This window comes from Symsagittifera roscoffensis, chromosome 4, assembly GCF_963678635.1.
Source record: "Symsagittifera roscoffensis chromosome 4, txSymRosc1.1, whole genome shotgun sequence".
Lineage (NCBI taxonomy): Eukaryota > Metazoa > Xenacoelomorpha > Acoela > Convolutidae > Symsagittifera > Symsagittifera roscoffensis.
The window spans coordinates 50,457,632-50,484,981 of NC_087065.1; the positions used below are offsets into that span (position 1 = coordinate 50,457,632).

General features: G+C 35.3%; 1 protein-coding gene across 1 annotated transcript; it reads right to left on the reverse strand.

Moving 5' to 3' along the window:
• Nucleotides 1-1,244: 1,244 nt before the first annotated feature.
• LOC134844660 (uncharacterized) lies at nt 1,245-27,350 on the reverse strand. Its single transcript, XM_063861463.1, has 7 exons — nt 27,278-27,350; nt 14,110-14,262; nt 13,160-13,312; nt 6,297-6,446; nt 5,429-5,615; nt 5,152-5,220; nt 1,245-1,835 (listed from the first exon to the last, which is right to left on the reverse strand). Exons 3-7 carry the CDS (start codon nt 13,298-13,300, stop codon nt 1,468-1,470), a joined length of 915 nt encoding a protein of 304 aa, XP_063717533.1. The 5' UTR covers nt 13,301-13,312; nt 14,110-14,262; nt 27,278-27,350; the 3' UTR covers nt 1,245-1,467.

Here is a 27,350-nt window from a genome sequence, read left to right on the forward strand (position 1 = left end):
AGGATAGGCCTTGATGATCAAGTTTTAAATTTAATTAAATAGAAAATGATTTAAGATCCAAGGATGAGCCTTGATGATCTGATTTTAAATTTAAGTGAATTTAAGTTTAAAATGATTTAAATTTGTGTAGAGAAAAGATTTAGTGTTTTTATGATATTAGTGAGCTTATGAATGCTGTTATGTTTAGGTGATGAAGCTGGAACAACAGGATGATTTATGATTACTAACCATTTATTGTCATGCTACTAATTTTTATTTCGATTTTTCAATAAATATTTTTCAAACATGTTTTGTATATTACTGCAGAATTTAGGAAAACGATCTGAGATCTTTTTATCAATCGTTATTGTATATTAATAATTTTGTTTAGCGCCTGAAATGATTTTGAAGATTGACTTCAATATTTTATGTTTGCAAATGAAAATCTAAATTCATTGCTAGTAGTATTCTAAATACAAAAGTTTGTGTTCGCTTTTGCCGAACTATCATATAACTATATGGTAAGTTTCTACTTTGTCGTATGTCGTCTCTGGTTCGAGGTCTTCTTGCAATTCCGGGTAGTTCTCTTATCGTTCGGAATATTGGCTATGATCTATTGAGTCGTAGAGACATTTCGATTAAATTATCGTCGTGTAACATTTTAAAAATGTTTTGTCTAAATTCTAATCTATTTTTGGTTAATTCTAAACTATTAAGGTCTTGTTCGAGACTTATGGTCGCACCAGATGAGTTAGGACCGAAGTGTATAACTCATAGAGTAATTTCGGATAGGGTACACCGTCTGCTCGTCACGCTATCTTATTTTCGGCCGGATAGATTCGTGCAACTTCTTAGTCTAATACCGATCCTAATCTTACTCTTATACTATCTAGTCTCAGGTTGTTTAACTAGTCTCTGCTAGGCTCAATAGATCTAGGGTATACTGGTTTATTGCGGCTGCTGAAGTCTTCTTGGAGACTCAACTAATTTCTAAGTTAAATTCAAATCTCTCTGGTGCTGAAATTACAAGTAATTTCAGCACTTACAAATAAGTGGGTTGTTAGTTAGATGGATCATGATTGGTTAATATTAAATACTTTACAGTGGTAAAATATCTAATTTATCCAATCATAAAATGTAGTTTAGATCAGGTTCCAGAAGTCAAAGTTGCTCCCATTTTTAATAGTCGGAACAAAAGGTTCCGTTTTCAGTGCTGAAAGATTTTTAAACAGTTTATTCTAAAATTGTCCACAACCTACTGAGCGTTACATTAGACCGGATATTTTTGTTACAGATAATCAACTACTTCAATGTTATAATCATACTCAAAATGTTATATGTTTTGGTTATTTCCGTTAATCCTATGCATGCAGAGTCCGATTTTGAGTTTCAAGTAAAGAAATTAGCATGATAAAATCAATATTAAATTTAATTCTGTTCGTGCTTCAAATAGCGTTGTAGTTTTTCCTCGTCATCTCCGCGTAGTGATCAGAAGTCATCTCGCACATGTAGAATCTGATTGAATCCATAAGCCATGTTGCTCGGATCCGTCACATTGTCTGGCTCCAGGATTAAGTTCCAGAACATCAGACCCCTGGGAGTGTCCATTCCTACCGCCTGCAACTCTTCCCACGCCGACTGAACTTCTTTCGGATCCAAATAGAGTGTCTTATCGTTCAATTTCTTGGCTGCCAGGCCGATCACTAACTGCTTTGCCACAGAAACTTTCACAATTTGGTCAATCAGTGTGGAATTCTGGGAGAAGTTCACCTTCCAGGAATCGGACGAAATATTCTTCAGGTACACATTTAGAAGATAATCTGAGAAACACATGCCCTCGCAATCCACCGCATAGGCTAAATAATTGTATGCTAAGTCAGAGTTCATCAGCTATGTATCTGATTCAGTGACATTAAAAAAATAAACAACTTCTATCGTGAAAAAACTTTTATCGGAAGCTGATGGCGACTGCGATTTTCTCGTGTTTGTCAAATTCATCCATTATTCACAAACAGTTTCGATAGAAAAAGTTTGATACGATAGAGAACAGGTTGACTTTCTTAGCACCACTGAATCGCTGTCATTTTTTTTTCAATTTAAGCTTTTTAAACTTTTAAAATATATTTTTGTAAAAACAAAACAAAGGCGAAATGGAGTTTCGCGCCATTTGCGTTACATCAGAAAAGCATGAAAACTAATTTTCATAAGTCTATTTCGAATGAACTTAATTTTGAGGAAAAACGTGTTGAGCAAAACAATCATCAGCAGAAAAGTAGCGACAAAATTTACACGAGGCGCCATAAAATATCTTTAAGGGTAAAAAAACATCAATTTTGAAAAACAAATGGTTCGACAGTAATTAACTTAGTCCTCGGACATTCATGTCTTCCAGTTAATTGCTGTACACAATTTTGCAACTGACGCTTCGATAAACCAAAGACAAGCAGCAATAGGGAGCTTCAAAACTAAAAAAAAAACACATTTTGCATGTAAAAAGCTAAAGGCATCCACGCTAACTTCAAATGCAGAAAATTAGAAAGAATAAAGCCCAACTGAGTATAAATTATGATTTTCAAAAATCTCGCAAAAATATTAAGTTGGAAACATTCTGAAATCGAACTTTAATTTTTTTTTTTTGCTATAAGAACTACCCGTACTGAACTTTTTGTTCCATTTCACGGCTGATCATCCATTTATCAGGGGAGAGAAAATTCTCAAGACTGTTCCCCCATTATGCAGGGCTGTTCACAAGTGAGCATGCGTATTTTTCTACAGACATGGTCGTACCTGGATCTTACATGATCAGACCTGAGTGAAACATGTTCATGCCTGCCGCAGACATGATAACGCCTGACTGAAAACTTGACAAATACATATTTATTTATACATTACTTCGCGTATCTTGACTAATTGGTCTTTGTTGTTAAAATTTCACTTTTTCAGATTTTGTTCGAAATGAGTTTATCCAAATTTACCTCCTCGAGCCAACCATCTTCAAATGAAGGAAATTATGTCGTCTCTACATCCCAAAAAAGAGGACGTCAGGTTAGTTTCAGGGGGCAACGGGAGGGATAGTCGAAAAAAACTAAAAATCCCCAGTTTGAACTATAATTAAAGCAATTCGTCACAAAATTTTTTTGCCAAAATTCCTTCAATTTTCGCGAACCAGTAGCCGCAATAAGTTCGAATAAATTAAAAAGATTCGATTAGTTGATACTATTAATCTCATTGAATAAATTAACAACAAAAGTGCGACTACTTTTTAACGCATGATTTTTGAAAAATTTGATAAATTTTGAGCGGAACATAAAAAAATCGTTCAATTTTCGCAAACCGGTAGCCAAAAAAATTGCAAATAAATTAAAGAAATTTGATTGGTTGATACTATTAATCTCATTGAAAAAAATAACAACAAATGTGCGACTACTTTTTAACGTATGATTTTTGCAAATTTAATTTTGTTTTATTTAGTTAAAAGTTTTGACTAACAATTAGTTTTATGTTGACAGGAAACAGAGAAAAGTATCCACACGCCCCGCTACCAACGACTCCCTGCTTGCAATTACAGAAAGATGCATCTACCCACTACTGTCAATTTTCAACAAAAAACTTCACCGATGTCAGAAAAAATCTGAAAAAAAAAACTAAAAATTTGAAGTAAAGTGTCACATTATCAAGCTGAGTTTATGATGTTGTTACAAATTAACCATATCTTTAATAATCTTATAATACTGAAGATACCGATTTGAGCATATTCGGTTCAGGCATGGTCATGTATCCTGCAGATGTGAGCATGTTTAGTTCAGGTATGATAATGTATCCTGCAGGTGTGAGCATGTTTAGTTCAGGTATGATCATGTATCCTGCAGGTGTGAGCATGTTTAGTTCAGGTATGATCATGTATCCTGCAGGTGTGAGCATGTTTAGTTCAGGTATGATCATGTATCCTGCAGGTGTGAGCATGTTCAGTTCAGGCATGATCATGCATGCTGCAGGTGTGAGCATATCTTCAGTTAGCACACCTGATGCAGGTCTGATGCAGGTATGTGCATGCCGAATATAGACATGCTGCACATCTGTAACAGACATGAATTTTGCATGATTTTACAATGATCAGATATGATTATGGCCAAAAAGTTCGGTACGGGTAAATAACTTTTTTTTCGGTTCGTTTGATGAATTCAATAAATATCAACTGTGTTAACTTATTATTAACCAAATGTCAAATCACATGGTATTATAAAGCCAATGCTGTATCTTCTCTTAAAAGTGCCCCCAAAGCACTAATTGGACATTGACGAAAAAAATATATTTTCCATTATCCTAGCACACGAACGAATGGAAGTTTGTTATCGCCCTTCAAACGACGTAATCTGAGTCGAATAAGCCGATATAAAATTAACCAAATCATTTTAAACCTACTTAACATTTTGAGCGAAAAAAAAAGGAAACAAGGATGGCCGGTTGCTGGAGAATTACCTCAGAATATTCCAACCATACTCATGAAAAAAAAACTGAAAATTTAGAAAAAATCGATTCGTTTCTACACGTTAGTGTCAATTTTAACGCGGGGTACGATTTGAGATACAAACGCTTAGAAACTTAGCGGATTAGACATAATCGCATAATCGACAACATTTGTCATTTTAAAAATGACGAACAAAATATGAAAAAATATATATATAAATTTTTTTTCTAATTTTTTGCAGTATAAATTTAAAATTTACAAAATTTTTTTTTTGCTAACGAAGCATTAAATATTACACTTAAAACTAGTTTTATTTCTTGTAACTTGAAGTTTTTTTCAGCCTAAACGTCTAAAGTAAAGTAAATTTGCAAATAACGATCGTTACTCCATTGCACTACTTGTTCGAAATATGTCTGAAACTCAAATACTTTCAAGCATTTTTTCTCGACACTGGGAAAAATTTTTAATTTCATTCGAATCACGTCTTAAAGCGCTTTAATATGAACTTCACTCAACCCAGTCCGATGATTGTTTGTGGTACCTGATTTTGCGTGGAAAAATCGAAAATAAAAAAAAACTAAAACACCCGAATACGATGTTCCTTCCTATTTTCAATGTCAGAACAAGAAAAAGGGCGTTTACAGTGTCAGATTTTCCTTACATAAACAATACTATGTCATAGACCACACCCACGTTTAACTAACCTGATCGACTGTAGCTTTCATAGAACTGAACATCGACAAAATCAAACGTGGGAACTTCAAGAGAACTATCTAAACAGAAAATTTCAGCTCTTTCGACGTGTGTCGAACATTAGTAAAAAGAACGTTTTTATGCGCATTAAAAACAACAAATTCCCACGAGTTAAAGACTCAAAATATCACCCTAACTTTCTTTGCATTGAATGGCGCTATATGAACTTGGCTAGTTTAGCTCATTTTGCAAATTGGTTCCATCGATTGCAGATTAGTAGGGACTGACCATTGAGGTGTGTGGTGGCGTATTTGACCCACCAGTAGACGTAGACATTCCTGCCTGCGTAAGTGAACTCCGGGTGCCAGGGATCAGCGGGGGGGTAGTATACGTAGGGGGAGAACTGGGAGGTCTGCACATCAAAGTAGGACTGGGGCGGCACAAGAGACACTATGTAGCCATGCTGCTTCAATTTCTGCCAAAATGGAACATTTTGACTAACCTGATTTAAAAGACGTCCCAGAAGCATTTAGTATAACAAACACAAAAACTAGATATACTTTTCAATGCAAGCGTGGACCAAGGAAGAGTTTTCTCGAAGGTGGAATTAAAAAAAAACTTGCCAAAAATGAAAATGATTTTTTTTTAAATTGTCGACAAATAGATCGCCTTTTCTTTGACGGGCGCCGCTGAAAATTTGGGGTTTGTCATACCAACTAGACCTGAATGACACATAAGTTAATGCTGTATAATAGTAACAAAAAAAACGACGAGTGAGTCTTGAGACATTCGTACAGAAAGTATTGATTTGCTAATTCTGACAGATTCATAGCTAAGCTTCGATCTCACTAGGAATCTTTCGAGTTTTGCCTGGTAAAGCAGAAAAGTTTATAACATTTTCTTCAATCGTCTCTTTTTCCATCCCCAAACTATGCGTTTTAATTGGTAAATCGTTGGTTAGCCTTGTCCAAATTTGGTGAAACTTGGGACTAACTTTTTACTCCAAATAAAATAAAATTCATCTTTGTTATGCCATCGTTTAAATAGTAAAATTGAGGTTTATATAAGTGGGGGAGGGGGAATGGTTAGGGGAGGAAAAAGAGGCATCCATGCTTAGTGGAATGACTTCTTTCCAACAGTTGAAGAAGCACCTGACCTGACTCATTTGGCCGACTAGAGTGAGGACGGAAGGGGGGAAGGTGTCGTACTGCATGTCATCATTTGCCTCCAGGTCCCAGTCCACCCCGTCGTAGCCCAGGAAGTCCGCATACTCTTCCTGGAGATTTCTATTCCACTCATCCCATGCCTGCAAACACACAAACGTCCTAACTGCTATTCAAATTTGTCATTATTGTATCATGCTCGAAAGAATGTAATTTATACGAAAAGTCATCCCTAATCCCAAAATCTTCAGTAAGGCATCAGCGATTTTTCGACGGGTGTGTGCAGATTAAAGTGAAATCCTGCAACATCAAGGCATGCCAAATCAATTAAAAAAGCAACAATTTCTTTCCTTGCTTTGAACTAAGATGGCAAAATTTCTTAACTTTGACACAAAAAAACCAACGCCATCAATCAAAGTAGACAAACTTTTGGACAAACCGAGTACCTGAACGCTAACAAAAAGAAACCAATTTATAATTGTGAAATAATGACAAATCTAATTACCGCCAAAAAAGCACACAAGATGGGTGTTACTACTACTAGAGAATATAGAAAAAAATGCATTTAGAGACTCCAAGCACATTGGAAAACTAATAAATGAATCTTGGCTTTATAATACAGATTATGTAACATTGCTAAATTCTACCCTCCACTTGTACAAAGAGCGTGGGAGACGGAGGCGTCCTCTAGGAAAACCAAAACCAGGTTTTCAAAACTTGGACGAGGCTGTTGGAATTGTTATGAGATGAACAAAAACATTTGTCATCAACAAATTGCTTTGACAACCAGCCTCAAAGTTTTTTTTAAAAACTAGTATCATAGTGACATAAATACGATAGGGGTAAACGGGTATCTATATTGGCGATAGAGTGTAACCTCAAAATCAATCAATTGTTATCAATTCCATGCAATATAGGAAGCTAATGGAATTGTATATGTACTCGTTTGAGAATTTACATTTTTACAAGACAATCCAGATCCTGTTACCGCAACCGATTCAGAACAAGATCTGGAATTGTAGTAAAAAAACGGCATTGGGATATATCAGATCAGAATCTCTTTTTAGTCGATATAAAAATTCGGTTCCCTGACAACAATCAAGTTTGTACTAAAAGACCAAAGTAGCATCTCCAGCGCATTCGTCACTGATGCGTATTTTTGAGCTTATTAAGTTTTAATGGTGATCTACACAAAAAAAACTGTCAGATAGATAGAAAACTCGTCAAGATTTAGTTGAAAACCTATGAAAATGGATGCAAGCAACATTCTCAAAAAGATATTTTAAAATATGTTTTGCTTCTAAATTGAAAATAAGTGAGAAAATTATTCTACAACGGTGTGTAAAGTAAAATGAAACAAAAGGCGCTATTCACAGAGCAAAAAAAGGACTAAAATCGTTCGAAATTGATGGAAGTAAAATCAGGCAACTTTTGTTCAATTTTTTGAGCCGTTTTATTATAGTGATTGCAATCTCCATGGCGTGTCCGAAGATTCACTACACTAGGATTCACCATGTCGAGGATTCATCATGCCTAAATCACCATGCTAGCTATAAGACTAGAAGTATCATCTTCTAGCCTAAGACGAAGTCTAAGATTTAACATCCTAGTACCCAGACATTCTGGCTACAGCCAAACCGTTCATGAGGATCCTGATCATTCCTAACAGAAACATAACAAATCTTGTGGACCTGATTGTGAGCCTGCCATATATCAGTTCGGAAAAAAAATTGACCTTTGATAATGAAGCCAAATTACTAAACTTTTAAAAAGCTAAGGACCATTATTGCTGCTTAAAACTGTGACAAATGTTCGAGAGACTGATTCATAACAGATTAGGATGATAATAATCAATTTTTTGCGAGGAACATCTCGGTTTTTGCAATGGAATGTCAATAATTAAGCATAGGCTCAAAATTTCAAAAATATTCAAATAAGCGCCTCGAAAAAAATCAATTGCTCTTTAAATTTAGCATTTGACACATATAATCATCGGTACTCTTTTTTTTCAGTTTGATTCATATGCAATAAGAAGACTGTCTCTCTATAGAAAATAAACTATTTATTTGAACAAACGCAACTTAATAAATTTGGCGAATTTAACTCACCTAGCAGATAAATTGGGATGTTGGGGTCAGTGCGTGACCCACTGCTATTTATGTTTCTAATCAAATCATTAATTTGCCAAGCATTCGCAAAAAAAATTAAAAGTTTTGTTCCGACCACTGAAAAGGGGGAGAAAATTTAAAATAGGGAAAAATTTATCTTCGGCTGCGTTCTAGTTTTTTTCAGGCAAAATCAGGTACCAGAAATAATCATCACGAGTCGACTAACATATCACAGCAACAATTTTTCAGTTGTAATTCGACCATTTAAAAAGTTCCAAAAAATTCTATAAGTGTAGAGAACAACCGGTTTGAAGTTTTTGATTTTTGGTCGAATTTCAAGCGAACAAAGTGAGCGAGCAGGTTTATTTGGTCCTTCAACCAGAATCAGTTAACACCGAAAATCATCAGAATGGATCGAGTGATCTATACTATGACAGTATTTTCAAAGTATTTAAAAAACTTCTCTTTGTCGAGAAAAGTACATTTGAAAAACTTGAGTTTTAGTACAATTTCGAGCAGGTACAGCGAGCTTAATTTAGCGCTTCCTTGGCAATAACAGTTTTTTTCAACGGAAAAAAGTATTCTGGAAAATTTTCTCGGATTAATCAAACAAAATGAAAGAACAAAAGAAGAACAAACGGAGCATCCTTGTTGCGGAATCCACTTACAATTCACAAAATGCAAAATGAAAATTTTTGACAAATTTTAGACAAACGCACAAATTGAAACTTTTATTGGATTTTTTTTTCTTTTCTTTTTTTTCGAAGACAACGAAAGTTGATTATTTCTACTTTTATCAAAACACGCACGAGACAAATTTTGTTTATTTATGAATGATCGGAATATTCTAAGCTAGTTGCACAGAAACCGGCTATTCTTGTTCTATTTGCTGATGGTGCAGCTATCAACGGTAGGTCAATCAGAGGACATTGTAATACAAATTTATCTGCCTTTACAAAATCGATGTGCACGAAAAATTAACATTCAACAGTGATACGATGCAAATAATCTATTTTTTTCTGAACAGTCAGGCATCAATGAGCAAATTTGTCCCATGAAAAAATAAACAAAATTAAAATTAAAAAAAAGGAAGAAGTAACTTGGATAACGAAATTTGCGGTTGAAAATCATATGAATTTTAAATGATAACTGAGTTCTATCGCGAAAATTCTTTGTACTTTTCAAAATAGGCATACATTTGATGTATGGATGCTAACGAAAGCTAGCTAGTATGAGTATTCAAAATCCAACATATGAAATATTTCTTGATATTAATACATTTCATTATAAAATTTTGATTACACTTTAAAAAATTTTACAGAATTGATTGTAAAAAAATGGTTTTAGTAAAGTCAACTTCATCTAATTTCAGAATAACCATCAACGTCTTCAGTCGCCATTTAGAAAAAGCAAGTTTCCATACTTCAAGCATGCAGGTGATGACAATCTTTCATTCAGACTGACAAAAAATCAACTATAGGTCAAAAAACGTTGTTGACATGGTATAAAAATAAGATGTTGATGAAATAGGATAAATATTAAGCAATTCAGCACAAAAGCTAAGCAAAACTTTGCTCCACTTGCAGCACAATAAAAGCCAAGGAAAAAAGACCGAACAAAAAATGAGACAAAAGCAGCAAAAAGTAAAAGCCAAAAAAATTAAAAAAGATTTACAAACAAATTTCCGATCTTTTTCTTGATTTTGTCTTGAAAAAATTACTGTCATGAAAAACGAGCCAAATAGAAAAACTGGGTGTTAAAATAGCATTGGCACAAAAGTTAAAACGCGGTAGCAAAATTATCAGTTCTAATGTAGACACGCTGAGCAAAAAAAAAGAAATTGTTTCCAGAAAAAAAAAGATTAAAATTTACAGAATAAGTCCGTTCCCAAATTATCTGGATAAAATATTTTTTTCCTCATCAGATGACTCGAAAAACAAAAGAAAATGACTTGGAGAAAAAATAAAATCAAAAACTGATTTACTGAAATTGGAGTTGATTTTCCTACCAAAATTTGGATAAAACGGATAAAACATAAAAACAAAATTCGGATAAAACGCGCAACCAAAATGAAGACTAGCTTATAAAATGTAGGTTAGTTATGAGATCAAAATAAATAAATCGACGAAAATTTTAAATAGGAAAATAACGAAAAAACAGTGAAGAAACAAAAATCACAGCATGAAAAATGATTTTGGTTCTTACACGAGTAGTTATTATGCCAAAAATACGTGGGTAGGAAAAGTTTTGACCGATTAAATTTTAAGACTTCGAAATTTTACACTACAATATTTTTTTTTAAAAAAAAACACTTTGGATGAACTAAAATTTAAGGCAATAATAATAATAACGAAAAAAGAAAATCAAGGCGAGTAAAATTACAGAACACTTCTAGTACAGGTGCATCTACAAAGAACATTGCTTACAGCTCCAGAAATATCCGCGATGTGGCAACTGAGCCGACAAGCAAAAGTCCGAAAATCTATTCTTCCCGAAAAAAATTCATGTATACTGAAAAAAAAACAAGGTTTGGCCGTGACTCAAACCCCAGACCTTAGGTGCAAAGAAAGTCAACCGCGTTACCTCTATATCAAGTGGGAAGGAATCTGAAAATTGATTTGGTTTAAACATATCCGACAAGCATTTGGAAAAGATTCATGAACGCAAGTTTCGAATTTTAGAGAAAAAATTCCCTGAAATTCTAGGAATTTCAAAAAGATTTTATGATTGGCACTTTGATAAGTTTAACCAAATTTGAGACTACTGGATAAACAGGTAATTTTTTTCCGCTGGGAAATCTGAAAACGGAAATCCACCTTGAAACTAGAAGCAGATCGCAATTTTTGTTACCTTTACACTTTTGCTGTTCGATAGTCGAGCTTTCTTTCCTTTCAAAAAAGAAAATGAACGAACTAAAAAAAATAAAAACTCAAACCGCAAAAAAAAAAATCAACAGTAAAAACCATCAAGACCTATATGAGAGTAATCACTACGTTCAGTGACTCCTAAAACTAAATTAACTTCAACTTTTAACGGGTTTGTAAGAAAAGTTGTTAACGGGGAATTGCACGATTTTTTTTGCTCAAGTAAAACAATCAATAGCATGATGAAAAAGCGAGATCCAAATTCAAAGAGCGGATGAACAAACAAAACAAACACTTCATTCAATTTGATAGAAAAAAAAAGATTATCATTCAAGATTTGATGAGATGTGATTGTCTCAAAAAAAGCATGCAGGGGGTCAAAATTTTTATTATATTAAAACCTTTTTGGTAGTGACAATTTTAGTCGTGGACTAACTACTGACTTCTGAAACGCGAGAGTGAAATATTACTGAATTAGACACCGAGATTTCTATCCACTACTACTGAGACTGCTATGATTTAAATAGATTTTGGCTATAATAAACTCTTTTCAACATGGAATATGATTGATTCCATCATATCACAAAAATTGGAATATTGCGAAAAAAAATCTGATTTTTCTTTTTCATATTTTGCTTATTTTTCAATTGATTGACTTAGATCACTGAGGTCAGAACATTCTGCGCTACTTACACAGTAACTGGCCACCCTTGTTCTACTTTGCGTTAACTCCTAATGCATGGTCGACCAAACTCTTACCGGATAACGAAATATCTGCGTCGTTTTGAAGTGACTCAAGGACTATGAAGAATTCAGCCCATAGAAAATAAAATGCAAATTGGAAAGCCAAACAAGGCTAGAAAAAAAGTTCAAATAAGCTCGGTGCTCACCATTTTGTCAACCTGCAGGCTGCACATTGAAATAGGACACTTAGATATAATACTGTTCCTTCAAGTTGTTCTCCAAATTGTCCAAAATGGACGTAGTAAGTATGAATTAATTCAAGTACAGGTGCATCTACAAAGAACATTGCTTACAGCTCCAGAAATATCCGCGATGTGGCAACTGAGCCGACAAACAAAAGTCCGAAAATCTATTCTTCCCGAAAAAAATTCATGTATACTGAAAAAAAAAACAAGGTTTGGCCGTGACTCAAACCCCAGACCTTAGGTGCAAAGAAAGTCAACTGCGTTACCTCTATATCAAGTGGGAAGGAATCTGAAAATTGATTTGGTTTAAACATATCCGACAAGCATTTGGAAAAGATTCATGAACGCAAGTTTCGAATTTTAGAGAAAAAATTCCCTGAAATTCTAGGAATTTCAAAAAGATTTTATGATTGGCACTTTGATAAGTTTAACCAAATTTGAGACTACTGGATAAACAGGTAATTTTTTTCCGCTGGGAAATCTGAAAACGGAAATCCACCTTGAAACTAGAGGCAGATCGCAATTTTTGTTACCTTTACACTTTTGCTGTTCGATAGTCGAGCTTTCTTTCCTTTCAAAAAAGAAAATGAACGAACTAAAAAAAATAAAAACTCAAACCGCAAAAAAAAAATCAACAGTAAAAACCATCAAGACCTATATAAGAGTAATCACTACGTTCAGTGACTCCTAAAACTAAATTAACTTCAACTTTTAACGGGTTTGTAAGAAAAGTTGTTAACGGGGAATTGCACGATTTTTTTTGCTCAAGTAAAACAATCAATAGCATGATGAAAAAGCGAGATCCAAATTCAAAGAGCGGATGAACAAACAAAACAAACACTTCATTCAATTTGATAGAAAAAAAAAGATTATCATTCAAGTTTTGATGAGATGTGAAATCTTTTAACACCATAATTTATCAAGGTTTCAAAACAACAAGATAGTCCCCATTTACTTGGAACCACTGTTCGCCTGTGAATGATGTGTCAGGATGTGGTGCATTCCAGCCCCCTATGCCTGCAAGATGGGTTGTGGGCAGATCCAAAGCCACCAACATCTGCTGCACTCTCCCCACCACAGACACATTCCAGCTCATATCCACCACTGGCTAAAACACAACACAACAACCACCACTTTGAAATCTCCTTTGGATAGCAATAAAAATAACCTTCTCTGTTTTGGTTAGTAATGAAACATTTTTGTTGGGACTGGCTGGATTTTGGTCACACCCGATGCTGATTGTCTCAAAAAAAGCTTGCAGGGGGTCAAAATTTTGATTATATTAAAACCTTTTTGGTAGTGACAATTTTAGTCGTGGACTATTAGTGTGGAATATTACTGAATTAGACACCGAGATTTCTATCCAATACTACTGAGACTGCTTTGATTTAAATAGATTTTGGCTATAATAAACTCTTTTCAACATGGAATCTGATTGATTCCATCATATCACAAAAATTGGAATATTGCGAAAAAAAATCTGATTTTTCTTTTTCATATTTTGCTTATTTTTCAATTGATTGACTTAGATCACTGAGGTCAGAACATTCTGCGCTACTTACACAGTAACTGGCCACCCTTGTTCTACTCTGCGTTAACTCCTAATGCATGGTCGACCAAACTCTTACCGGATAACGAAATATCTGCGTCGTTTTAAAGTGACTCAAGGACTATGAAGAATTCAGCCCATAGAAAATAAAATGCAAATTGGAAAGCCGAACAAGGCTAGAAAAATGTTCAAATGAGCTCGGTGCTCACCATTTTGCCAACCTGTAGGCTGCACATTGAAATAGGACACTTAGATATAATACTCTTCCTTCAAGTTGTTCTCCAAATTGTCCAAAATGGACGTAATAATTATGAATTAATTGGAGTACATTGGCAAAGAATTAGAGAAGACTACACCTTTCCAGTTGTTTGGTCCTTGATAAGATTGGAGCTGAACCAGACGATGACATTGACGCCTGCCTTTACCTCTCCAACTATCTTCTCCGCACTCAGCCCATCATCGGTAGCATATGCCACTATCAACGGCCCATCTGACAAATACCTGCTCCCCTAAACCGCATAAACACATAAATTGTTTTTAAAACGGCAGCCAACACAAAAACTCTGGCAATGTCTTTCAGCTAGCTTTCACCTTTTGGAAAATTACATAGATTTTTAGTTAATTCTTCGTTTTGAAATACAGAAAATCTATGATATCAATTATTGGGAAAACTAGACCATGCTGCATTGATCTAAGGTTATGAACCGTACAATCGCAACTTCAAGCCAGGGGTGGATCTAGGATTTTCTTGAGGGGGGCGGATTTCAAAAAAAAATTTGAAATTTTATGGACCTTTTTTTTAGGTTGACCAAATTGAGTTTCCGAACTTTCACATATCACTATAGAGACCCTATTTTGACCAAATTTTCTGTGCCGCAGGCGAAATAAAAAAATAGGCCGAAAATGGCGTTTTGGGCAGTTTATGGAAAATTTTGACCAAAAATTTGCGTTTTCGGCGCGCGCTTCCCCTTCAAATTTATCATATATTGGCGCCGAGTCACCCTTTGAAAAAATTTACGGTCCGCCAGCCAAAAATGGAGATCCTAAAATAGTACAAAGGGGGGACCTCGCTAAATCCACTGATGTTTCAAGCCACGAATCGAAGACTTGGCCTGTTATATTCGATACAAATAAACAGTTTTTAAAAATTTTCATTTTAACATGTGCGTTGAATGAAGAGTCATTTTTGAGTTCTCCCGTTTGACAAAAAGGGAAATACATCAGTAACCGATCATTCAACTACAGTTTTTGAAATAGAAACGCGTTAAGATGATTTGATCGAACTAACGTTTGCCTGGTGAACCAATGACAGCAATAAATTTAGCGCAAATAACAGAATAGTTGACGAAACCATCTAGTTAGTTAACCGAGTTTAGAAGAATAACAAAACGTTATCATTGATGAATAAAATCAAATTACTCGACTTATTGGTGCGCAGTGTTGTATGCGTTTCTATCATGATCGAAAGCATTCCTTCCAACTCTCAACTATATCTGCAAAGGCATTGAACCAAATCAAACAGAACTCGTTTTTTATCTTACAATGTTGCGAACGCAAAATTGTGCCACCAACTTGATAGCGCTAATGGACCACAGCATCTCAGAACATCTCCTGATCAATGAACTCGAATGACAGCATGGTACTGTCGCAATGTTCTCGATTTTAGTGCAACTAAAACAACAAAATCTGTCGAGATAAAACTCCCCAAAAGAATATGATTTACCCCTGATAAAGTGCAAAAAATCACGATACATATAAAGGATCCCGAGTAAATCCCAATCGGACATGGAGTAAATACAATTGAACAAATTGTTTTTTTAATCGAAAAGCGGTCTTGCAAATACTTAAACATAGACAACAGGTTAACCGTTGGTTGAATGAATGAAAACATTGAAGTTTTTCAAAGATCAAAATTCTTTCTTGGTAGACTAATTAAACGGATGAAACATAGTAGACAAAACAACCCAACTTTACAAAACTAGATCAATCGTTAATTTTTTCAATCCAACAGAAATCAAAATAAAAATTGCATTTGATACCAAGTTAATGATGTTTTTTGTCGCCATTTGCACTTTTATTAATGCAGAGAGTGTTTCACCTTCCTTTAAGCATTTGAATTGTATTTGAAAAGTAACTAAGTGAAGCCCCGAAAATCAAATTTGAGCGTGAACGCTTTTTGAGACTTTACTGAAAAAAAAACGAGAAACCATCAACTAAGTGTCTCATTTCATTCATGACCTTAAAACAATAAAAATTGATCCGGATAACTCAAAAACAAGCCAGCTTTTCAAAATAACCATCTGAAAGATTTTTCATCTGTAAAAACGCTTCAAACAGTTCATAACAGCAAACTAATCCTCTTATCCAAAAATGAAAGAAAGAATGAAAACAAAAACTTATATCCCCATAACTATTCGAATAAAAAACAGCAAATTTTGACAGAGAGGGGAAGCTCAGCTTCGCATCACTTGCTATAGAGAAGGCCACCGGATCATAAAAAAAACGCCAAAAAAGCAACAACTGAAAATTGCATTGATGTCTCGAATGAAACCCATTTTGATGAAAACATGCGGTGAAACACCACGGCCAGTATCTAATAAGCATAAAAACTACGAGTGCAACTATGCAGAATAAACCGGGGAAAATGATAACGAAAAAATCCAAACGTGGGATTTTTTACAAGCAGAAATATAGAAACAACTGATTTTTCCCCAAATTCAATTAGCCATCATTTTGAATCGATTAGCAACAAAAATTCTTAGAAAATACAAGGACTTCAGACGAAATGTTATTAGGATCCAGACGACGCCGAGGATCCAGACGACACCGCCTTCCAGTGGTGGATCCGACATCTTGGGCCCCACCAAGATGCAAATGGCGTCAAGCCCCCCCTCCCATTGGGTCGGGAGAAGCTCCGAAGTCTCCGGGTTTTCGGTTACGGAGCGTCTGAAGCCGGCCAGGCTGCTCCGTCTGCTCATCCTTATACTACTACTCCGCTCCGGCATTAATCCAAACCCTGGTCCAGGGCCTTACTTTTGCTCCCCTTGCTCTTTCCGCATCAAACGCACCCAGCCCAGCGTCTGGTGCCACATCTGTGGTTACATTCACCTTAAATGTAGTGGTCTTACCCACCTTAACCAACACCACCTTGACTACTATTGCCCTACCTGTACCTCTACCTACATTTTACCTCCCCCAGGCACCAGGTCCTCTAACTTGACCACCCCCAACTCCCAAACTTGTTCAACTTCCCTAACCGCCCCCCAACCCCACCTCCCTAACCCCCCTCCCCCTCCCACCCTTCCCACCTCCTCGAATAATAATTCCTCCTCCCAAAATCGCGCAAATCGTAATCGTGTAAATAGTGTAAATAACTCAAGTTCAAACAACCATTTTAATCATACTGCTGTTAATAATGTAAATAGTTCACCACACCCTGCCAAAGGCCTTTTAAAAATCCTTCAATTTAATTGCAACGGTATCTCCGGAAAAGCACCCGAAATTGCTGCTTTCTTATCTCAAAATCAAATTCATATTGCTGTCTTCCAAGAAACTAAATTAAGAAAGAAATCTCGAAACCCCTCACTTGGCTCACACTACACTTTAATTAGAAAAGATCGAGAAAAAGAAGGGGGCGGTCTTCTCATAGCCATACATGAGTCGATACAATACGAAGAAATAAATATTAACAACGATGGAACACTAGAGGCTATGGGCATATCAGTGGTAGCCAGTTCATCCAAGCTTCGTATTTATAATTTCTACATCCCCCCTCGCTCGAGCTGTCCCCCTGGTTACTCTGCGTCCCTTGCCGAACTACTTGAACCTGGGGACGCCTTAGTACTCGGAGATGCCAACGCACATTCACAACTATGGAACTCCAACATCGAGGAAGATCAACGCGGCTCTGTACTTAGCAATGAAATAACCGAATCCACCTTTGCTCCATTAAATGATGACACACAAACCAGAGTCCCTTTTAACTCAGAAAACCAACTCTCGTCACCAGATATTTCCCTCGCATCCCAATCGCTCTTACTCTCCACATCATGGACCCCAATTAAATCTCTAGGATCAGATCACCTACCCATTCTTCTAGAACTACCCTTGGATGATTTTATAAATTTTTCGCCTAAAAGGACTTTTGTAAATTTTTTAAAAGCAGATTGGATCAAATTCACAGAGGAAATTGAGGAGGGTTTCTTTTCAGCGGTTCCACCTTCCGGAGTTGCCGCTGGAGAGAAATTCTTGAGGGACCTGGTGCTCAGGGCAGCACGCCACCACATCCCCGCTGGCCGTATTCGCCACTTCACTCCCTCTCTTTCCCCCGAGTCCACTGCCCTAGCCGCCGAAAGAGATTTAAGCCGAAAACAAAATCTCCCCCCAGAAGTCATATCCCAACTGAACTGTAGACTCATGAAACAGACAGCAAAGGACAAAGAAAATAAATGGCGAGAATTCCTCCGGACTTGCGACTACCGCACTGGTGCCAGAAAGTTCTGGAAAGTGGTACGCTCCTTAAATGGATCTAAGCCCGTGGCAGGAAGACACCCCATTACTTTTGGTTCTAAACCCATACACTCACCTCGTGATATTACCAGCTCTTTTAACAAACAATTCACCAATGCCAGACCCCACGCCTCTGACAAACTCCTTCGTATAACGAGAAGAAAAATTGCCAAACTACCACTGTCAGACAGCCCAATTTTTACCCCTGAAAATACTAAACAAGCCATTGCAGACAGCAAACCATCGCGAGCGCTAGGTCCCGACGGCCTCTGTAATATACATCTTAAACATCTCGGCCCACTTGCTACTCAATACTTAACATACCTTTTTAATATCTCTTTGTCCGAAAACATTATCCCCCAAATTTGGAAAAATTCAAAAATTGCACCGCTTCCAAAGCCCAATAAGGATCTTAAACAATCAACATCTTACAGACCTATATCCTTACTCTGCCCAGCAGTTAAAATTCTGGAGAGGCTCGTTCACCCCATCTTTACCAAACATCTCCTCAACGCCAAACACCAACACGGCTTCCGCCCTTTTCACTCCACCACCACAGCTCTCTCCACTCTCGAATTTTACATTTCAGACGGTTTTAACCAAAATCGCCCCCCTAAACGTACGGTACTGGCCACACTTGACTTATCTAAGGCTTTCGACATGGTGTGTCATCGCTCACTTGTGGAACTCGTTCATGACACTCCCCTCCCAAGAAGTCTAGTCCGCTGGCTAAGTAATTACCTTAATGGTCGACAGGCTGCCACCTCATTCCGTGAACACACATCCCCCCATCGAATAATCCACTGTGGCGTACCCCAAGGTTCTGTTTTATCACCCACACTCTTCAATTTTTATGTCCATGATGCACCGCCACCTCCCGATAATGTAAACCTTGTTTCGTATGCAGACGATTTCCACCCCTTCGCAAGCAGTTCCAATATTGATATCGCCTCAAACTCCCTCAATAGCTACCTAAAAAGGCTCTACGATTTTTTCACCTCACGCAAACTAAGTTTCGCGTCCTCTAAAGGATCAGTTACACTTTTCTCCTCTTATAACAAAGAATTTAATAAAACACCTAGTGTTCTTTTAAATAACGAGGCGCTACCCCTAAACAAAAATCCAACAATCTTAGGGGTGACATTTGATCCAACACTTTGTTTTGCCACTCACTGCAAACAATCCGCTGAAAAGGCCAGACGCAGGATCGGAATCCTGAAGGCATTAGCAGGATCAACCTGGGGTCACTCCAAAGAAACCCTCCTCCTAACTTTTAAAGCTTTAATTCGCCCCATACTTGACTATGCAGCCCCCGCATGGTCCCACGCATCAAGTAACACCTCCATAAATTGCCTGCAGGTTGCCCAAAACCAATCCCTTCGCGTTGTTACTGGATCAAATCTAATGAGTTCAACTGCCCACCTGCACAGTGAATCTGAAATCCTAACGGTCAAAGACCACCATACCCTTCTGTCATCTCAATTTTTTATCTCTACCTATCGTTCCCACCATCCCATTAATTTTATACATTCACATCCCCCTCCTCCCCGTCTACTTCGCCCCTCAATTATAAGCTGCTTCAAAGAAGACACCCAGAAAATTTTAACCGACTTTTCAGTCTACGCAAACCACCCTCTAGTTCTGGACGACCGAGACGAAGTCTCCACTTTTATTTTTAACTACTACAAACCAATTTTAAAAGACAACCATACCTCCCTTGTAACCAAGTTCCTAGCCGAAACCCCTCCGTCTAAAGTTATTTGTATCCCTCCCCCAAAGATTGACCCCTCTGAAAAATCTCTCCCACGTCCCACGCGCTGTAAGCTCTCCCAACTCCGGTCTGGCTACAGCCGGCTCCTTAACACTTACCTATCCCGCCTCGACAGCTCCATCTCCCACCTTTGCCCAACCTGTTCCCTTGCCCCCCACACAACATGTCACCTTTTCAACTGCTCCCAAAACCCCTCCCCACTCACCCCAGCAGACCTGTGGCTTCGGCCGGTAGAGGTTGCTAAGTTCCTTGACCTGGAGACAGAAGAGCCCAACCCGACCCGCGTGGGCTAACAACAACAACAACAACGAAATGTTATTAGGTTAAATCCAAACAAGCTAAACAGAAAAAAATTATCAAAACGTGTGATTTTTTACAAGCAGAAATTTAGAAAGAACTGATTTTTTCCCCCAAAAAATTCAATGAGCTATTATTTTGAATCGATTAGCAACAAAAATTCCTAGAAATTACGAGGACTTAAAACAAAAAATTAGGAACTCAATCCAAGCAAGTTAAGCCGAAAAAAAACTATCCAAACGTGGGAATTGTTTACTAACAGAAAATATAGAAACAACTGACTTTTCCCCGAAAGTTCAAATTGCCATTATTTTGATACGATTAGCAATTAGAAATTATGAGGACTTCATACGAAAAATTATCAGAAACTAAATCAAAACAAGTTAAGCCAAAAAAACTATCCAGTAAAAAATGCTGAAGAAAAAACTGTCGTCTACTTCGACTTTTTTCGCTATCAGAAAAATTTGGTTTATTAAAACGAAACGCCTAAATTACAATAACCTTCTTTGACTTGAACTGCAAATGAGAGAAAAATCGCTATACAGGACAAGAACAAATCATTTAGTGTACTCAAAATAAATAGCGAAAATGAACGAAACTTGTTAACTTGAAATAAAAAACTGATTTCGAGCTAAAACTGAAAAAAAGAGGTAATTTGTGATCCGTGAGTTAAAAAGACCTCTTAAACACGAATTTTTTGTTTAGAGAATTTTTCGTTCAACAATAATATATAAACTTTATTGAAGCAAAATAAGACTCAATTAAAGAAAAAACATCGAAAATTATACCTCGAAAACTTCGAATAAACTCATGACTTCAATTACATTGGCATCAATTACATTCACATAAGGAGAACAGCATGCCACTCAAGAAGTATCGAGCAAAAGTTTTGAAAAAAGCTATATTGGAAAGACAAAAAACAACAATAAAAACTTCATGATTTAAAAAAAAATTTTAAAGGTCGGAGAAGTGATTTTAAAACTTCCAAACCTAGTGAAGATGAGTCAAAATTAAAAAACAACTAGAAATAAATAAAGAAAACATTAGGTAAAAAAGCCGAAAGAAATCAAGCCGACACTTAGTAAGCTGAAAAACAGCCGAAATACTTTCAATAAAAAAATCATACAGAAAAATCTTGCATCTACCACGTACAAAGCACGCTCTAGCCCTATATAGGCATCACAAAGAAGAAGCATTTTTGCAACTTTACCATTTCAAACTTGCTTCGAAATGTACTAATCTGTGAACAAAGTTATTTTCGGGAAAGAACTCTAGTACCCGGTTGCTATACCATTGCTTATCGGAAGGGTAATTATAATTCAAGTTGACGATGAGCACATATAACCTATAACTAGACGACTACAAAATGATGAAAAATTTGTTTATTTTAATTTTGGTCTTAACGCCAAGGCTTTCAGGCAACAACATATTTTTAGACACAACACAATTTTCAGACATTAATTTGAGCAGTTTTAAAGGAAGACTTTCTAAGGCAAAAAATTGATCCTATTTGATTTGAAAATCAATCAGATTTATTCACACTATTGACAGCAGCACAAAGCTGCTCCTTGTGCTGCTGTCATTAGTGTGCATGATTCTGATTGATTTTCTAATCAATTAGGATCAATTATTTTTTCTTAGAAATTCTAACTCTATATGCCTAATTTTTCAAGGGGAATACTGAAATTAGAAAAAAAAACTTTTGAATGTCTATGATTCCAGGATCGAAAGCAGAATTTTACGCTTTCGAGGCCACAAGAAAGCAGCTTTATAAAGTGAAAAAATAAAAACTAGAAATAAGCTCTGATTTAATAAAAATTTGCTACGTATCGGGTTCGAAACTGCGACTTCGAGATTTGAAGTCTCACGTTCTGCCCGCTCGGCCACAAGCTCATAACAACCCACAAACACTAGTAACAAATGAAGCAGCTACATATGCTAACAAAATGCCGATGCTATGCAGCAAAAGTGGCAACATATACAAATAGACACAATTAGGCATGTAAAAATTTGGAATACAACAATACTCGAAAACCAAATTACGCTCAAAATAAGAACTTAAAAAATATTGCGAGATGTATTGAGTTAAAAAATTTCTGAAATCGAGTTTTTATTATTGTACTGATATTTGAAGCAAATAGCTGTTTTTGGTTCATTTGAATAATGAGAACTGCATCAAATGAGTTTAAATGAGTTAACTTATAAGTAATCGAATGTCAGTTCACATGCTATCAAAAAATTGTGAAGGTGCCCCAAAAGTGGCAAAAATATTTGCTACTTAGGTTAGAAAACAAAGAATAGTACTAAAAAACTACCTCAATAAAGTTTGCAAGTTTAAATAAATCGTAAGCATCGAGTTCAAATGCCGTTTAAAATTTGTGATATAAAAGCTTCCTTCCAAAAAATATCCTACTTCCTTTTGATTAACAATCCCAAAAACAAATTTTTCGCTGAGACGAACTTGAAGCACTATCGTTCCCATCAAAATTAAATAATTAGAAGAAAAGTTTGTAGCAAGCCAACAGAAGACAGGAACCAAAAAATGCATTTTTCAATTTTGAATTTCGATTGTGTAAACTATACGCAGCCAATTGTTTTTTTTTCACATTCAAAAACTGTGGTGTTTAGCCCTCTGCAACTAGCACTGGAGAAAGTTATGTAATTGGTAAGTATGTAATTAAACCAGTTTGAGGTCGAAAAACAATATAAAGGAGCCACAGTAGTTTTAATGGACATTTGAACGAAAATCATATGCCGCGTGTATAATACATGCAATTTACATCACGTTTTGAAATCAATGAGCACAATTATTTAGGGGGGAAAAGGTCAAGCACGTGGTTGCAAAACACTTATTCCATTCGTAACACTTGTAGAGTATTAATAAAATTTCTAAGTCCAATCTATCGTTAGAATTAGAGTGAGCTTTACACAAAATTGACTCAGCAATGGATCTCGATTTCAAGTTCGGTTTAGATGAAAGAAACCAAAAAAGTAACCTATATCTATCTATGTTAAACAACAAAAAGTGGCATCCTCAATGTTTTTCAGGAAAGATTTCAACTATTTCCCATCTCAAAGCAGACATGAATTAGCATCCTATACTTTGGTCGATATTAAGGCTTAAACTTGAATTATTTCTCGTGATTTTGGCATCCTAATTGTTGTGATAAACTTATGAAATAGTTTCTGAGATGGAGATGAACGCTGTTGATGCTGACTGTACTCAAGCCGATTTACCAGCACTAAAATTTGAAGACCAAACCCCAATTTAAAACTCATCGAAGAGGACACCATGTATTGAGCTTGGTGCGTGCGCAGAGCTGACTGACTGACTTCGACAATTTTGAAATATCCAAGAAAATGGAACATGCTATTTCAATGTCCGTAAATCTGGTGATGCCAAAATAACTAGAACATATCAAAGAAAAAAAAGTCGTAATTGAGGCGGCAATTGGAAGCGCAATATCAAGCATGAAAGATGAAGTGATGGGATGGCCAAAGAAGAGACTTCAAAGCAGGGGAAAAGACAAACTTTGAGCACCTGGTCAGAAGGGGAGCTATTAGACACCTACAATCATCACGATCATAGGCCTCTCGGAAAATTGTTGCTAAGATGGAAGAATTGAATCAATGGAAACAACGATCAAATGAGTGATAAGTATAGAGAATGCGGTTAGACTGATGCAAAATTGGCTCATTACGATATCTCAATTGTGCTCCCATCAAGATCGGCCAGTGACAAAACTGTGGTTGTTAATTCTATTGAGGCGAATTAAAAAGGTGGATCTGCAGCGGAAAAACAAGCAACCTGTCCGATTGACGGTCTTACAGATGACATTTTTTTTAACACTTACGCTCAGCTTGGGTAAAATTCGTAAAAATGAAGAGAAAGAATTGGGTCGAAATGAACGAGAGATGGCATTTTACTTTTCATCTGGAAGTACAATAAAAAAAACTTATAAGACTAGTGCGCTTTCTGAAGTTGAGAGTTTACTAAACTGCACTACTGAGATTGTACTGAATTGCTTCAACGGTGTTTTTCGGCTTATCAAGAAAAAGGAGTTTCAGAGAATTATAATAACTAAATCCAGCGGTGTTAATGCTAATGTTAATTTTCTTTCCAATCTTTGGTCTATTTAAAAACACAACGAGGACTTAGAAGCACATCTGAGTAATCTGGAGTCTCCTATTCGTAGTTTTTGCTTTACAAGAACTTGGCTAAATTAAATAGATCATATCATTATTTTAAATGAAAGAGTTTTGAAACCGCAGTATCAAATAGCAGAAAATCAATTGGCTGCCAATTAATGGTTCAACTAGACGTAAAAAGAAAAAGAAATAATTATTTTCGTTGACTATGTAACACCTCGTTTTGGTTAAAAGGCAAATTTTTGAAACTTTGAATAAAGAGTTGGAGCTACTGGCGTGAAGAAATACACCAACTATCCAAGCAGGTCAATTCAATATCAATTCACTTCAAAACAACAATCTTCAGCAAGGACATCTAAATTCAAATCTTAGAGTTAAGATAAATTCAGGTATAAATTAAGGTTAAATTCAGCCAATGATTTCGATAGTTTGAACAAATCAGCAGCTAGCATCAGCGATACATCCGAAATTTGTTTTGACCATTCTGTGACCAAAAATTTAGAAAGCAGAGAAACTTAAGTGCTGGAAGATGAATGTTTTTCTCATTAATATCCCGTTTTTTTTGCAATCTGTTTTTCTAATAAAAACGTATGGTCAAAATTATGCATATCGTGATATTTCTTTTCTGAAGGAAAGATATCTAAATAGTAGTGAAAGATATCTAACATAGGCGCTACGCGCAATACACCGAAGGCATAGAAACTGAAGCAAAAACCAAACAACTTGAACAACTAATAATTGAAGAATAACAGTTCTAGAACAAAAAATCGTACTAATACATGTATACACCAAAATTTTGCTATATCGAGAAAGAGCCTGAAATAACAGTTCTAGAACTAAAAATCGTACTAACACATGTATAGGTTAAATTTTTGATATATCAACGAAGATCATAAAATAACACTTCTAGAACTAAAAATCGTACTAACACATGTATACACCAAAATTTTACTATATTGACAAAGAGCCTGAAATAACAGTTCGTGAGCTAAAAATCGTACGAACACATGTATACACCAAAATTTTGCTATATTGGCAAAGATCATGAAATAACAGTTCGAGAGCTAAAAATCGTACTAACACATGTATACGTCAAATTTTTGCTATATTGACAAAGATCATGGAATAACAGTTCTAGAGCTAAAAATCGTACTAACACATGTATACACCAAAATTTTGCTATATTGACAAAGATCATGGAATAACAGTTCGAGAACTAAAAATGGTACTAACACATGTATACAATAAAATTTTGATATATTGACAAAGATCATGAAATAACAGTTCGAGAACTAAAAATCGTAATAACACATGTATACACTAAAATTTTGATATATTGACATAGATCATAAAATAACAGTTCGAGAACTAAAAATGGTACTAACACATGTATACGCTAAAATATTGCTATATTGACGAAGAGCCTGAAATAACAATTCTAGAGCTAAAATCGTACTAACACATGTATACACCAATATTTTGCTATATCGACAAAGAGCCTGAATAAACAATAAAAAAATAAATCAATACATAAATAAATAAATACATACATAAATAAATAAATAAATAAATAAACGCAAAACTGAAATGTACAAATAATTAAATTAACATGAAAAAATATATATCTCATGAACAAATAACCAAACAAACAGACATATAATATAAATAAATGAAAGTAAATGAATTAAATAAATACACATACATAAATAATAAAAGCAAAACTAAATGAAAGAAAGAATAATTAAATAAATATAGAAATAAATATCAACAAATAAACAAAACACACCTGATAAATAAATAAGCAATAAAAAAATAAATCAATACATAAATAAATAAATAAATACATAAATGAATACATAAATAAATAAATATATAAATAAATAAAAGCAAAAGTGAAATGTACAAATAATTAAATAGACATGAAAAAATATATATGAACAAATACCCAAACAAACAGACCCATAATATGAATAAATGAAAATAAATAAATGAAATAAATACACATACATAAATAATAAAAGCAAAACTAAATGAAAGAAAGAATAATTAAATAAATATAGAAATAAATATCAACAAATAAACAAAACACACCTGATAAATAAATAAGCAATAAAAAAATAAATCAATACATAAATAAATAAATAAATACATAAATACATAAATAAATAAATAAATAAATAAATAAAAGCAAAAGTGAAATCTACAAATAATTAAATAGACATGAAAAAATATATATGAACAAATAACCAAACAAACAGATCCATAATATAAATAAATGAAAATAAATAAATTAAATAAATACACACGCAGAAATAATAAAAGCAAAACTAAATGAAAGAAAGAATAATTAAATAAAAAAACAAAACACGTGATAAAAATAAACAAAAATAAATATGTACATACATTAATTATAAATAAATATAAGCAAACTAAACATAATTAAATAAATAGAAGAACAGATAATTAAATAAATAAAGATGCACAAATAAAGAAACAAACATACGCAATCACGTGACATAGCGCGATATAGTCCAGCCCACATGATAATTGATAACTGTGGACGTTATTTATCGACACTTGACAACAGACAACATTAAAAAAAAAACCCGTTACACGATACCATAACACCTTGACTAAAGTCTTCGGTGTAAAAATATAGAAAGACATGTAAAATGCTCCAGGTTTACTTATCAACCTACTCGTCCAGGATGTTTTTTCAACTAGTTCAAACGACCAGACATTTTCAAACCCACCTGCATGTGTATTCAAGGAAACTGCCTCGGTCGGAGCTCACTTACCTGAAAGAATGGGGCGGAGGAGACTTTCACGCCAAGATTATCGATCGGAGCATAGACGTCAAAGCTTATGATC

Excerpts from the sequence above, each read along its gene's own strand:
- LOC134844660 (XM_063861463.1), bottom strand. The coding sequence starts at position 13,300 with ATGAGCTGGAATGTGTCTGTGGTGGGGAGAGTGCAGCAGATGTTGGTG. Across the intron at positions 5,616-6,296 it reads TAGTCGGCCAAATGAGTCAG|AAATTGAAGCAGCATGGCTA; the intron begins GTCAGGTGCTTC and ends CCATTTTGGCAG. Across the intron at positions 5,221-5,428 it reads CGCCACCACACACCTCAATG|ATAGTTCTCTTGAAGTTCCC; the intron begins GTCAGTCCCTAC and ends TTTTCTGTTTAG.